Source organism: Balaenoptera borealis (genome assembly GCF_965194805.1).
Source record: "Balaenoptera borealis genome assembly, chromosome: 5".
NCBI classification, from domain to species: Eukaryota; Metazoa; Chordata; class Mammalia; order Artiodactyla; family Balaenopteridae; genus Balaenoptera; species Balaenoptera borealis.
The window spans coordinates 111,838,214-111,851,952 of record NC_138862.1 but is presented as its reverse complement, the minus strand read 5'-3'; the positions used below and the strand labels follow the sequence as shown (position 1 = coordinate 111,851,952).

Genomic DNA, 13,739 nt, shown 5'->3' with positions numbered 1-13,739 from the left:
TATCTCCATAAAGTTATATTAACTTTAGGACTTTCTAAGCGTCAGCATCTTAAGTGGTTTAAAATTCCAAGAACCAAATTTTCAGAAATCCAATTTTTCTGTCAATTTTGTACGCTGGCGCTGGTAGAGATGGTCCTGTTCTGTATCATCTTTTTTTCTAGAAGATTCCAAGAGGCTCAGAAAGTTGAAAAGTCAGTTATACTAGGTTGAACCATATGCAATTTTATTTACTAACCACTTTTGATCAAAAAAATTTTATATGTTCCCTAGTAGTAGTATCACAGAAATATGCATAGAAATTAATACATGAGTGAATAATATAATGAATAATGAAATGGCTTAATATCACTAAGATATATTTTTTTCTTTTCCTGGGAATACTGCAACATCTTGAAACTCTCTCTTAAGTATCTCACAAATAGACCCATTTTTTCCCAAGGGTTTTTAGTATGTAGAAAGGCAACCAACTGATTCAGTACTTCAGTGAGAGTATTCTAAACAAAGAGTACAGGCAACTTCTCCAGGTGTACTCAGTCCAGCCCTTCATTTCTAAGTGTAATCAAGAATCAAGAGGGAAGATAAAATTTGATGACACTTTTCCCCATTGCTTTTATTTTATTTTTATTTTATTTATTTATTTATTTGCCCACGCCACGCAGCTTGTGGAATCTAAGTTCCCCGACAACGGATTGAATCTGGGCCCTTGGCAGTGAAAGTTGTTGAGTCCTGACCACTGGACCACCAGGGAATTCCCCCCCACCCCCATTGCTTTTAAACCTAGGAAGTGTTAAATTAAGAAACCATCCACATTTTCTTCTAGTATTTTTATAGATTTTTATTTTTGGAGCAAATCTTTAGTCTATCTGGAATTTATTTTGGTACATGAGATGAAAATGAATTATGATCAGAAAAGTTTGTCTTTATATAACAAATAGGTAATAAGTAAGGCATGTGTACTGGGTTAAAGTCAGTTAGTTCGAAGTCTAGGGTAATACATCTCCCAGATAGTGAAATGATTACCTAAACCTAGATCAGAGCCTGTTTAATGATCAACTCAGAACCCATGCAGTCTATCCTTTGTAATGTATTCCTAGACACCACTCAGACCTTTTCTTAGAAGCGCCATTATCTTGGGAGAGTCTTCACTTTGAAGACCTCTTGAGGTCTGTCAGTGTAAGATCTAGTTCATTGTAGACTTGGACAGAACAGGATAATTGACTTTTAATGGAATCCCAAGGCAAATTGAGGTGGCCTTGACTTGAATTCTGCATTAGGGCAGACTAAGGGATATTGCTTTATTTTAATCCAGCACAGGATCCTATCAGACCTGACACTGATTTATCCCCATAAGAAGAGCCATACAGACCTTCTGTGGGAACATTCTGGCATGTTCATCCTTTCATTTCTTCTCTAGAGCAGGTCCACCCAGTTTAGGTCAAGACGGGCCTAGTTTGGCTTTGAATTACCCCGTATCCCTGAGGCTGGCTCAAAATTTGTCTGCCTCAGAGATTCCCTGATCTGAGAAGACCTGGGAATGTTCTCATTTTGAATTTAATACCCTCAAACCAAACAAGCGTACAGCAAAAGGAAAAAGAAGGTAAAAGTTGGCTAACATTTCACAAAGTAGACAAATATCCTCTGAATAGTCAAGAATTGGCTGTGATAAGCATCCTTAATATATAAGAAAGACCTTTTAAAGATACTCAAGATAAATTCATATGATGGAAATAAGAAATCCGAAAAATTGCTAACCTCTTTTCATATGCTTTTCATATGCTTATCTGCTAATAAAAGCAGTTCAGAGAAAGGGAAAGTGTCATGCAAGAGGAGAAATATTTGACATGTGTACATTTTCTCCTTAACAATTCATTTAAATCTCCGAAGTGGGGATTGTCTTAACTAAAAACAATTGAAGATCCAGATCTGTATCTTTCTTCTTGATAAAAGTGTATTTGTGTGTCTATCCATACCTAGACATATAACTTTTGCAGCACTATCTTAATGAACTTGATATGATGTGCATTACAGAATTAGAATTGGTATAGAATAACATGTCTCATAAATGATCCTCCCACCTTCACACAAATACCCTAAGTTAGATCACATACAATTTCTCATGGGATTAGTCTTTTTATGTTATGGTGAAAAATAACTTGTTTTATTATTGTATAGGGAGTTATTCATATTAGTAATTTCTACTGTTTAATGCAATTCCCACCACTTTTGTCATAACTCACACATGTAGGCTACATTCCAATTTTTATGCACCCTCACCACTTCACATAAATAAAAAAAGCCAACCTCCAGGACAGGAAGGCATGCTGAAAGTGTTAAATTCTCTTGTTCCTATTCCTTGCATAGTTACTCCATGGAACTTTAGGAATCTTTCATGCCGTAAGGAAAGCTGCGCTTGAAAGTTTTGTCAAATGTTTCTCTGTAAGTTTCAGACACCACTCAATCATCCTATTAAACTTTCAGGTCGTTTCCAAGGAAATGATCAAGTCACTTGGGAAGTCTTACTACTGCTGCATTCTCCTTTTTCATTAACAAGAAATTTTTTTTCAATTTTAGGAAATTTATGGATTATTTAGTGTATTCAGTCTGGGTGATCTATGACTACCTTGACATAATTAAATTTTCTAAAGTTGTCTTAGTCATTCTTAGGAGTCTTATTTTCAGACCTGAGAATTAAGAGTAAATGTTTCTGAACATATTGCTATTTCATTTAATATAAAAAACAATGTTTAATTTTTTCCATCCAAATTTGAGTTTATCTGAATGCACTCTGAGCTTTATATCAAAGGTTCTAAAGTCAAATTGCTTGCAGCCTTAAAAAAATAAACCAGGGCAGTGAGTGGCTGGGGGTGGGGAGAAACAGCCTTTTGTTTCATGGACCAATGACTTATTTAATTAACTAACTTGTTGACAATCATGAACTAAAAAATGCACAACTAAGCAGTTGGTTATTATCAGGAGTTGTGATGTCTACTAGTAACAGTGATAAGGCTAATGGGGAAAATCCTCATCATAGACATTTAGCTGACAGAGTAAAAGGAGAAATCATAATTTGCAAAGTTGAGCTTGAAGACTAGTATTTAATATGAGCCATGAAAATCTTATCACTTGCCTGAAGAATGGCATATCAGGGTATAATTAAAGCAACAGGATCTTTACAGTTAATGTTTAGTCTTGATAGCACATTTCATAAGAGCATTTTATATAATGGATGGATTTTAATCAAAGTACATAGTGTGGGAGATAGTGTTCACTTTAAGTTAATAAAGTACTGCACATAATTTTTGTACTTCAAGCTAAAAATAATTTCTTGGCACTGTTGATAGCTCAGGCAGCTACATGTGAGGTATAACGTTCATCAAAATTCTCCAAGGACAAAAGTATTTTTTTTGTAATTTTGTCATTTTGAATGTTATGGCAACTTTCCAGATTTTTTTTAAAGATCTGGAAAGCACTTAAATTGCCCAGTGTATTTTAAAGTCTCCTCTGTAAATATCTAATATTTATCCCTGAAACCCTTGCAAGGTTATGTCATACTCACCCCACCTGAATGACAAAGAAACAACATTTGCTACTCTGTATTAGCTAGGTCTTAAATTTCTTAAGGTCAGGGCCTTTCTCTTGTACTCTTGATATCCCATGTAGCAATGGCCCAGGGCTTTGCATGCATAGTAGGTGTTGAAACTAATGATTTTTTTTTCGATTATAGAACATAATGCTTCAGTGGATACTAGAATTGTAGAACATGAAAGATAAAATTACAAAACCATGGACGTTATGAGGGAAGGGGAGAGTACGGGGGAGGCGGAGAAATAGAAGACCATAGAGACAAAGGCCAGGAAGAAGAGGCTGTATTTAGTTAGGGAGCAATGATAAGCCATCAAAGGTGTTTTAGCAGAGGAGAGATAATGACTACAGTGGCACTTTAATTGGCAGACAAGATAGGTTAGATTTAGGATAGATTGTAGTAGGGTGAAACTGGAAGTAAGAAGACTGGTTAGGAAATTAAGTTCTTGAGGCAAGGAATGAGGGTGTGAGCTAGGAAGGTGGCAGTAGGACTGATAGGAGGAGATAAACAGAAGAGATGCTACTGGAAAGAAGGTACATGACCTGGTCTTTTCCTAAATAGATCATATGAGACTTTGTAAAAGAAAGGAGACATCGAAGATAGATAGAAAAATGTTCAGTCTGGGTGATTGAGACCCTTCACACGCTATTAGCAGAAATAATAAAGTCAGAGTGATGGCTTCGAAGGGAAAATGATGGGTTTGATGTTTGACACATGAAATTTAAATAGTGTGAGACACCTAAGTGTAGAAAGTTAGCAAGTTAAGACAGATATCAGGGTAGACATAAAAATTACAGTTTTTTTATTTGCAAAATCTTTAGGACATCGTAGGAAATTCACTCATTCATTCATCATCATGGATTATTCATTTATTCAACACATTTCCTGAGCACCTGTTATGTTCCAGGCACCATCCAGTTTCAGGTGCTGGAGATAATGAACTGAGAATTCAAATGGACTCAAAAACAAACAAACACATGTATGTACAAACAAATCTCTGCTCTCAAAGAGCTAATATTTGAGGTGCCATGGGGACAGACAAGAAAAAGAAGGACCAAACAACCATAAATAAATAAACAGTCATACATGCCTTGATGAAAATAAATAAGGGTGGTGTAATTGGGGGATACTTTCGATTGAGTGGCTCTGTTTATTTACTAAGCTATTGTAGATGGATAAAATATTAGACACCTTAAAAGTAATACTTCCATTATTAAGTAACTATTTCTCCCAAATATTTGCAGTGGGGAAAAGACCTTCTGAATGAAGATGATAATTTTCCTTTGCTCTAAACTCCTTACAGTGGGAAAACAATCTTAATAGATGTTACAAAGTCAATTATGATTATAAATCGCAGATGTGGTGCCACTCTGAGATGAACTCTTCACTGTCATCAACAATAAAAGACCTGCATTTGTTTCTATCACAGAAGATTTTTGTATACAATTAAGTGAAACTGACATACTGGAAAACAGCTCGGCAGGCAAGAAGCCAACCCCAGCCCTGTCAGCACAGAATAAAACCACAAGTAGTCTTAACTATCTTCTTTCCTCGTAGTCTTCCCAGCTGGCATTCTGCAGCCCCCGTTCTTCAGTGCCCAGCAGTCTAACTCATTGAACTATGGGGGCATCGGCATGGTCATAGGACACGAAATCACCCATGGCTTCGATGACAATGGTAAAGTACAATTGATGCTTTTCTTTGGCTGAGATATACCCTAGTAAACCTCATTAAGAGTTATTATAATTTATCAATACAAAAACACATTTATTCATCAGCATATCATTGGTCTAATAATCACCACACTTTTAGTGTTCCTTTTAAATTGTTGCTTAAGAAGATCAGAATTTTCTAATAGTGAGGTTAGCAATGTGTGCTTTTTACTCTGACAGAATAAAACAAATATTCACATTGAGAAAACATTGTGATATTTGTCAACACCAATGATAATGTTTGGTCTTATTTCATGATTGTTTATGTCTTATCTCTCTAGACTTTTAGAAGGCAGAGTCCATGTCTTAAAAATCAGATGTAAACTCAGAAAGTAAGGTGCCCACAGGACTTTTAACTGCTTGTGGTCAGAGACTTTTTTTTTTTGCTGCATCTTACACCTACTACCTAGGTTCAGGGCCTTGAAAACAGTAGGCAATTAAACGTTTACATGCTGCCCAAAACGCAAAATAGTTTTAGAAATGAAATTTGAGAGGAATGGAAGTAAGGATGTGAAATATGTAAAGAGGTAATAGTTGAAGTTGTAACAAAGATCGATTCACAAGTGGAAAGAAAATAACAAGAGAACAGTAGAGGGAAAATAATTAAGCCTTAATCCAACTTTAGAGAACCAGAGGAAGAAAAGGAGACAAGAAGGACTTAACTAAGCTTCTGTTAACTCAAACTATACAACAAACTTCACAGGTAGGTATTAATACTATTTCCATTTTTCAAACAGAAAAATATAGACGCACATAAGACTTGCTCAAAGTTACAAAACTGGGAATTGGTGGAACCAGGATGTGGGTTCAGGTAGCTTGTCTTTATAGCCCTTTTCTTATTCACTACATCATAGATAACTGTTTAAAAGATAATAAGATCAAGTATCAAACATATGACGTATATAAATGCTGCTAAAGCTCAAAAGGGGAAAGATCAATGTAGTTAAGATTAGCAACGGGGAAGGGTTGGGCAGAAGGGATAGTTAGGAAGTTTAGGATTGACGTGTACAAACTGCTATATTTAAAATGAATAACCAACAAGGACCTACTGTGTAGCACAGGGAATTCTGCTCAGTATTATGTAACAACCTAAATAGGAAACGAATTTGAAAAAGAATAGGTACATGTATAACTGGATCACTTTGCTGTACACCTGAAGCTATCACAACATTGTTAATCAACTATACTCCAACATAAAATAAATAGTAAAAAAAAAAAAAAAAAAATTAGCAAGAAAGCTCCAGGAGAAAAGGTGACTTTTTCTTTGTACTTGAAGTATAGCAAAACTATGAGTCTGCAATGTCTAATGAAGGGTTTGAGATATGAAATGAATGCCAGAGTGAAATATTAACATCTTCACAATCTCAAAGCATCAAATTAAACAGATTTGGTTCAGGTGAAAACCATCCGACAGAAGCAGGTCATGATTTCAGGAGTGTTTGTCTGGTGGCCTTGGCTGAGACATCAACAGCCAAGTGGGTGAAATACCTGGATTAATACTAAGACACAACAGCAAAGAGAGTCCCAGCAGCCCGGGTTTCATCAATTCTGGATGAGAAAGCAGAACAGTTTATCTCATCATCTGTCCAGTTTAATGTTCTCTCACATACTGGTATTTCAGTCCTTGCACTTTGAATTAAAGATATCTTACTGTAATTGATTAATTGTAATAAGTTCCCATTTTAGTTAAATAAATATATATTCCAGGCAGAAATTTTAACAAGGATGGAGACCTCGTTGACTGGTGGACTCAACAGTCTGCAAATAATTTTAAAGACCAATCCCAATGCATGGTGTACCAGTATGGAAACTTCTCCTGGGACCTAGCAGGTGGACAGCATGTATGTCATCAGCATTCTCTTGAAAAGTTATATTCAATCTTAAGTGAATTATTGATGCTTTCTTAACAATCCAAACATAGTTAAGGGTCTTTAAGTGTCTTTTTTTTTAACAGCTCAATGGAATTAACACACTAGGAGAAAACATTGCTGATAATGGTGGTATTGGCCAAGCATACAGAGTGAGTAATAATATTTTCTTCCCCTTTTAGTGATTGGAGTGTATATTGATCATATTTAATCATTCATTTAAAGCCTTTTGCAAAAGACATATAATGTAAGCAATAAATGGATGACTAGAAAATGGAAAATTCACAAGGAGAAAGGGGATTGTAAATACGCTAACCAGAAGGGGCAATACAGTTGATATGATTGAGCTGAATACCAGTCTCTAAGCTTTGAAGAAGCCAAGCAGAAAAGGAAACACAGAATATTTGAATGATAGAATTGAGATAAGCAAGTTCCACAGAGGAGGCGATATTTTTCTAAGAAGTAACCTCTGAAATAGTTTTTTTAGAAAAGATAGTATATAGAAAGGTTTATTTCAGAGTCATTGATTGATGTACTGAGCATGACCCTCAGTTTCATGGCAGATGAAGCAGTATTTGAGAACAATAATCAACATAAACCACAGGCATAATATTAAACTACAGTCCATTACAATGACAGTGAGGGACTGAAGTGATATGGTCCCAGCATGTGGCCTTGTAATGGTCTAAACCATTAGACTCAGAGGAATGTATTGTTGGAGCATCCCTTAGAATCTCATTTGGGCTTCCATTCATTCTTAACATTCGACGATACTCTCTGAGGGCTTTACTCTGTGTTTGGCACTTGGTGCTGGAGATCCAGCTTCGCACCCTCCATACAATATGCCATTATTTGATGATTTGAACAAGGATTAAAGATGGTCTAGTGGATACTATGTGCACAAGAAAAAGTAGGGGTTTTCACAAAACAGTGGAGGAATAATGGTCTTGGAAGCAGCAAGAAGTGAGCATGATTTTGAGTTGTTTTCCCAACGCTGAGGTAGCCCACATGTGGGAGAAAAAACAGAGTCTACTTGAGAGGGTACAGGGTACAAGGTGTCCACAGGATAGAATCAGGCTACTGACATAAAGATGGATGGAATGTTCATTGGAGTGGGGGAGGATATAGGGTTATTTGTTCTCCATCGAGATGTTTGGGTTGGAGGGGAGGAGGGAATATCAGAGCAATGCGGGAGAGATGACTGGTGGGGCCTGTGACTTGGCAGTGACCCTGGATGATCAAAGTGTGAGGCTTGGGAGATTAATCTGGCTGCAAAGTTTCCAAAAGAATGAGTTCCAGCCAAGTCCTGGGAGATGGTAGATTACTGCTTCTTTGAATACTTGGAAATTTTTTTACTGGATGCCAGACATTGTGCATTTTACCTTTTTGGGTGGTGGATATTTTTGTTTTCCTCTAAATATTCTTGAGCTTTATTCTAGGATGCCATTAAATTCCTCAGAAATGGCTTGGTCCTTTTAGATCTTGCTTTTACAATTTGTTAGGCATGTCTGGGGTAGTGCTCAGTCTAGGGATAATTATTCTTCACTGCTGAGGCAAGAACCTACAGTATGAATCTTGAGGTCTTTCGTTCTTGTCTGGCGTGATACCAGACATTTTTATCTCTAATCCTTTTCTGTGGTTCCTTCCCTAGCCTTGGGTAGTTTGCTCACATGCATACTCAGGTACTCAGCTGAATACCTGAGGGGCCATTGATCTCTGAGAGTCTCTTTCTCTGCAGCTTTCTCCTCTTCATTACCCTTTCCTTGGTGTCCCTGAATTCTCAGCACCTTCTCCTCACCCTCTCAAGGAGTCCGCCAGGCTCCCACTGGGGTTTCCCACTCTATTTTGTGGCCTGGAAATGCTCAAGTCAAAAAGCTGGGGCAATCATAAGCCTCCTGCTATTTGTTTACCATCTCCCAGAGATGACTTTCCTTTTTGCCTGATGTCTAGTGTCATGCAAACCATTGCTTAATATATTTTGTCTGTCATTTGGTCGTTTTAGTGGGAGGGTATATTCAGTCCCTGTCACCCCATCTTGCCTGGAAGTGGAAGGCATTGGGCCTTTTAAACTCCATGGTGATTCTAATACCCAACCAGATTGAGAATCACTGCTGTAAAAATTCGGCCAAAGTCTGGGTTAAGGGTACTTGCATGGAGATCCTCATGTAGAACAAGTACAGATTTATAATAATGAAGCAAATTACAATTGTGCAAATATGTTATTATACATGAAATCTTGACTTGTAATACTCCCTGCTAGATTGTGAGCTCCCTAAGAGGAAGAGGATCAAGTCTTTCCCATATCCCCAGCATCTTTGCACATTACAGACTCAATAAATCTATGTTGATGGCAAGTAAGAAGAAAAGAAATATATCTTCTGTGTATCTAGTATCACCTTTCTTTGTATTAAACTGAAACTAACACATCTCAGAAAGTTTGTTGTTAATCCCTTTCTTAAGTGTATTTAGTAGAGGAAAACTACATTTTTCAATAGTGTCTATAGATCCTTAAGAATTAAGAAAATTTCCTGATGTTCAAGTAATCTAAATTCCTTCTTCTTAATGTGACTGAGGTTCAATCTATTTTGCCCTGTCTTCAGGGGGCCATAATAATTGCACATCCTTATTCTTAGAATCATAGGGTGCTAGGCCTCTAAGGGCTCTTAAGAGACTCCCTTGACTTTTGTCAGGAATCACTCATATGAAGTCTGGTGTGAGTCTCTTTTGCTGAGAGTAGTAACCAAGCCAAGTACAGCAATTACAGACTCCCTTGGCAATCTTTTCTTCCAACTGGCTAGAATCACCCATCTATATAACAACATTTAGATAAGTTTTTCATCACTATTTAAGTCATCCATTCATTCAGCTAACATTTGCTGATCATCTGACATATGCTAGGCTTTTATCATCTGTTAATCATTAATCTTGTTCTTTTCAGAGCATTTGTAAGTAAATTCTAGTTTTCTTTCTAATCCATTAAATACTTGTAGGTTGCCATAACTAAGTATATTATTATGGTGATTCTGACATAAAAGGTTAATTACTTGGTTACATGATCTTTGCATAGATTTATATATAAATTTGGAAATTATAAACCTCATGTTTCTCTTCCATTAACTGCCTAGGCCTATCAAAATTATGTTAAAAAGCATGGTGAAGAAAAATTACTTCCTGGACTTGACCTAAATCACAAACAACTGTTCTTCTTGAATTTTGCCCAGGTATTGTATCCTTCTTGATTGATAGATATGAAAATCATTTTGAGTTATAATTTCATAGTAAGTTAGATATTGCATGCTGAGTTTTCTTGTTTTAATCAATTGTGGCAGAGCATTTGATTGACTAACTTTCATTGTGTGTAACAGACTGTCAGACCATATTAATGATAATTATGTTCCTGGCTGCCTATTATTGAACATTATTTGAAGAGTAATTGGTTGAGGAATGCAGAATTCCAATTTAATTTTTGCAATAGGAAGTTTGCTTTTCCTCCAGATTGCCCAAACAGATAATCCTTGATGGAACCTAAGTATGCTGCTTTCTTTTTTCTATTTCTGTCCCTAGGTGTGGTGTGGGACCTACAGGCCAGAGTATGCAGTCAACTCCATTAAAACAGATGTGCACAGTCCAGGCAATTTCAGGTGCGTGGTTATGAATAGCTGTTGAGGTGCTCCAATATTGGCTCCATTATTTCAAATTTAGAGGGTTTTTTCTAACTCTGATTCTGTAAAATTTGGAAATCCAGTACTTTTCTTTTTCCTTCTTCTTCTTTTTTTTCTTTTTTCTTTTTGAGGGTCTCCGAAAGGAGTAACAGAACACTTCAGGATAGATGTCATGTTTACACAAGCATAGCCGTGACTGCTCTTATCCTCAGAATGTATGTGACCTAGGCCCAGTGCTTGATGAATTCCAACGAAGATGTCACCTCAGAAGAGTGGCTCTATTTAAAGCTAGCAGAGGCATTTCTAAGAGGCTGCAAAAGGCTTAGGCCTAGAACCCATGAGTAGCTGTTCCAAAGAAAGATTTCCATTCAACACAGAGGGAAACTTTCCAGTAATTAGAGGTCCCAACCTCTAACAGCTTTGGAGCAAAGTTATCCCCAAAGCCCCAGGAGAGAGTACCATGAAGAAGAGTTCAGAGAACAACCTGCTAGGGATGCTGGAGAAAAATTCTGTGCAGAGTGGAAAGTTGAGTTATAAGATATCTAAAATCCATCCCAAATCAGAAAACCTAAGAGAACACTGGATTGAAAGAGAATCAACCAACCAGCATTTGAATGTCAAATTCTAGACCCCCATGTATCTATTTTAGGACTGAATTCCTAATTCCTACCTCTTCCGCAGGCACTAAAATCTTCATCACCGATTCACTGATCAACAGCAGCACCTCTCAGGCATGAGTGTGTGAAAAACAAAGTAAAAATTTTGTAGGTTTGTTGGAAAACAGAGTTTGAGAACAAAAGAAAACTAATGGGCCAATTTTAAAAGATCTTCCTAAAATAGACATGAACATACTGCCCAGATCATTCACTCCTGAGGAAAAAACTCATGCAATTGTGAAACAATAAAATAGCACATTTAAAATTAAAGAATTTACTCGGCTTGTTCCAGTATCATCATCATCATCATTTGGTGTTTGCCTTAACAGTTTTTTCAAAATTCATTCACTCCACAATTGATTATTGTACGCCTATTGTATGTATAGTGTAAGCTAAATTTAGTCTTGCTAGGATATACACATTAGCTTCTTTTTCGGTAATGAGCAACGAAAGTCCCTGGATCAATTGTCATTATGGTTTTGTAACTTTTAGTTTTAATTTTTCTTTTCTTTTCTTTTTAAAATTTTTCTTCCAGTTTTATTGAGATAATTAAGATACAGCACTGAATAAGTTTAAGAGGTACAGCATAAGGGTTTGGCTTGCATACATCATGAAGTGATGACCATAATAACTTTATTGAGCATCCATCATCTCATATAGATACAAAATTAGATGAAAAAAACATTTTTTCTTTGTAATGAGAACTCATAGGTTTTACTCTCTTAACTGTCATGTATAACATACGGCAGTGTTAATTATATGTATCATGTCATACATTACATACCTGGTACTTATTTATCTTATAACTGGAAGTTTGTACCTTAAGTTTGTACCTTTTGACTACCTTTATCCAATTCCCCTCCTCCCCACCTCCCACCTCTGGTAACCACAAATCTGATAGCGTTTTCTCTAAGTGTATTTGTTTGTTTGTTTGTTTTTGAGTATAATTGACTTACAACACCATGTTAATTCCTGGTGTACAACAGTGATTCAATAGCTTTAATTTTTTAAAGTTGTCTTTTTCCTTACTGAAGTTTCAGAAGTTAAGATCTAACAATCTGAGGATAACAGAGTATTTATAAGCTCACACAAACGACCATAACAATCTAATTTGTCAAAGTTCTGCCCTACATATCCTCAGGAACCAAAGCATATATCCATAAAAAGCCTAGGTGAATTTAAGTAATATTAATATAGTACCTTGTACATCTGGCATCCTCAGAGAACAAGAGGTGGCACATTAATTTTTGACAGCTAACATTTGTCTCTTGAGTATTAACATTTTTATCTTAACCCGTGGATTAAAATTTCTCTGTTTAAAATAACTTTTCTAACTTCCTCCCTTATTAACACAGTATCCTGAAGAAAACCTAAGCTTTCGTTTTTTGATGACAGACTTCTGTTATGACTATTACTTATGGTTTCACTGTTTATTAGGTTAGTGAAAGCCTCAGAAGCTATAACATGTGGAGTTATTTATTCCTACACTACAGAGCCATTAATGGTGATTTTCTTGACTTTTCAGTTTAGTTTTTTATTAGAGTTTTTCTATTTGTTTTTCTCTTCCCTAGTTCTCTTTCTTGTTAAGGTATTGCCTGCATTCAGCTGTGCCATTCCTCCATTCCAATTAGCTCAGAAAACATATCATTATAATTTATGGTAAAAAATGAATGCAAGCTTTGAAGTAAGAAACCCTTGAGTTCCATCAATGGCTCTGCCGTTTATGAGCTATTCCTTATCCTCTGGGTCTCAATTTCTTGATATATAAAGTGAGGATTAAATTATCATGAGAGCTGCTAGGAGGATTAATGTTAATGTATATGAAGTGCCTATTACATATATGTGTTTGAAAATTAGTACTTGAATTACTTTTACATGAGAGAGATACAAACAGAATAAGAGTTCCTATGAATAAAGTATATGGATTTTGCAACATTCCATATTTGCTGACAGTTAAGGGCTTTTTTTTTCTTTTTTTCTCATTTCTTATGTCTGCATAGCTCAAAATGTCAGTAACTCATCACTGGTTAAGTGATCATGTAGGTAAATATGTAATTGTTTTCTACCCCCAATTTTAAATTGAGAAAAGTATTTTATTAGAAATATGTGGAATTATTTGTAACTTTTATTTTCTTTGTTCTGGTCCAAAAGATGCCTCTTTGACTATTTTTCATTCATAATAAGAGAAGTATGTGTTGATTTTTTTAAAAGGGTAAATGGAATGCCAACCTTTTGTCAAGGAAATTATTATTTTCTCT

At 36.0% G+C, this 13,739-nt stretch overlaps 1 protein-coding gene across 5 annotated transcripts in view; it reads left to right on the top strand.

Moving 5' to 3' along the window:
* The window catches only part of MME (membrane metalloendopeptidase), a 91,574-nt gene that overhangs the window by 69,089 nt on the left and 8,746 nt on the right, over window positions 1–13,739 (top strand). For all 5 annotated transcript variants that reach the window (XM_082394361.1, XM_082394364.1, XM_082394363.1 and 2 more), the window contains exons 18-22: window positions 5,141–5,260; window positions 7,003–7,136; window positions 7,250–7,315; window positions 10,289–10,384; window positions 10,728–10,804. In XM_082394361.1, the coding sequence (XP_082250487.1) occupies window positions 5,141–5,260; window positions 7,003–7,136; window positions 7,250–7,315; window positions 10,289–10,384; window positions 10,728–10,804 (493 nt within the window). The remainder of the gene's footprint in view (window positions 1–5,140; window positions 5,261–7,002; window positions 7,137–7,249; window positions 7,316–10,288; window positions 10,385–10,727; window positions 10,805–13,739) is intronic.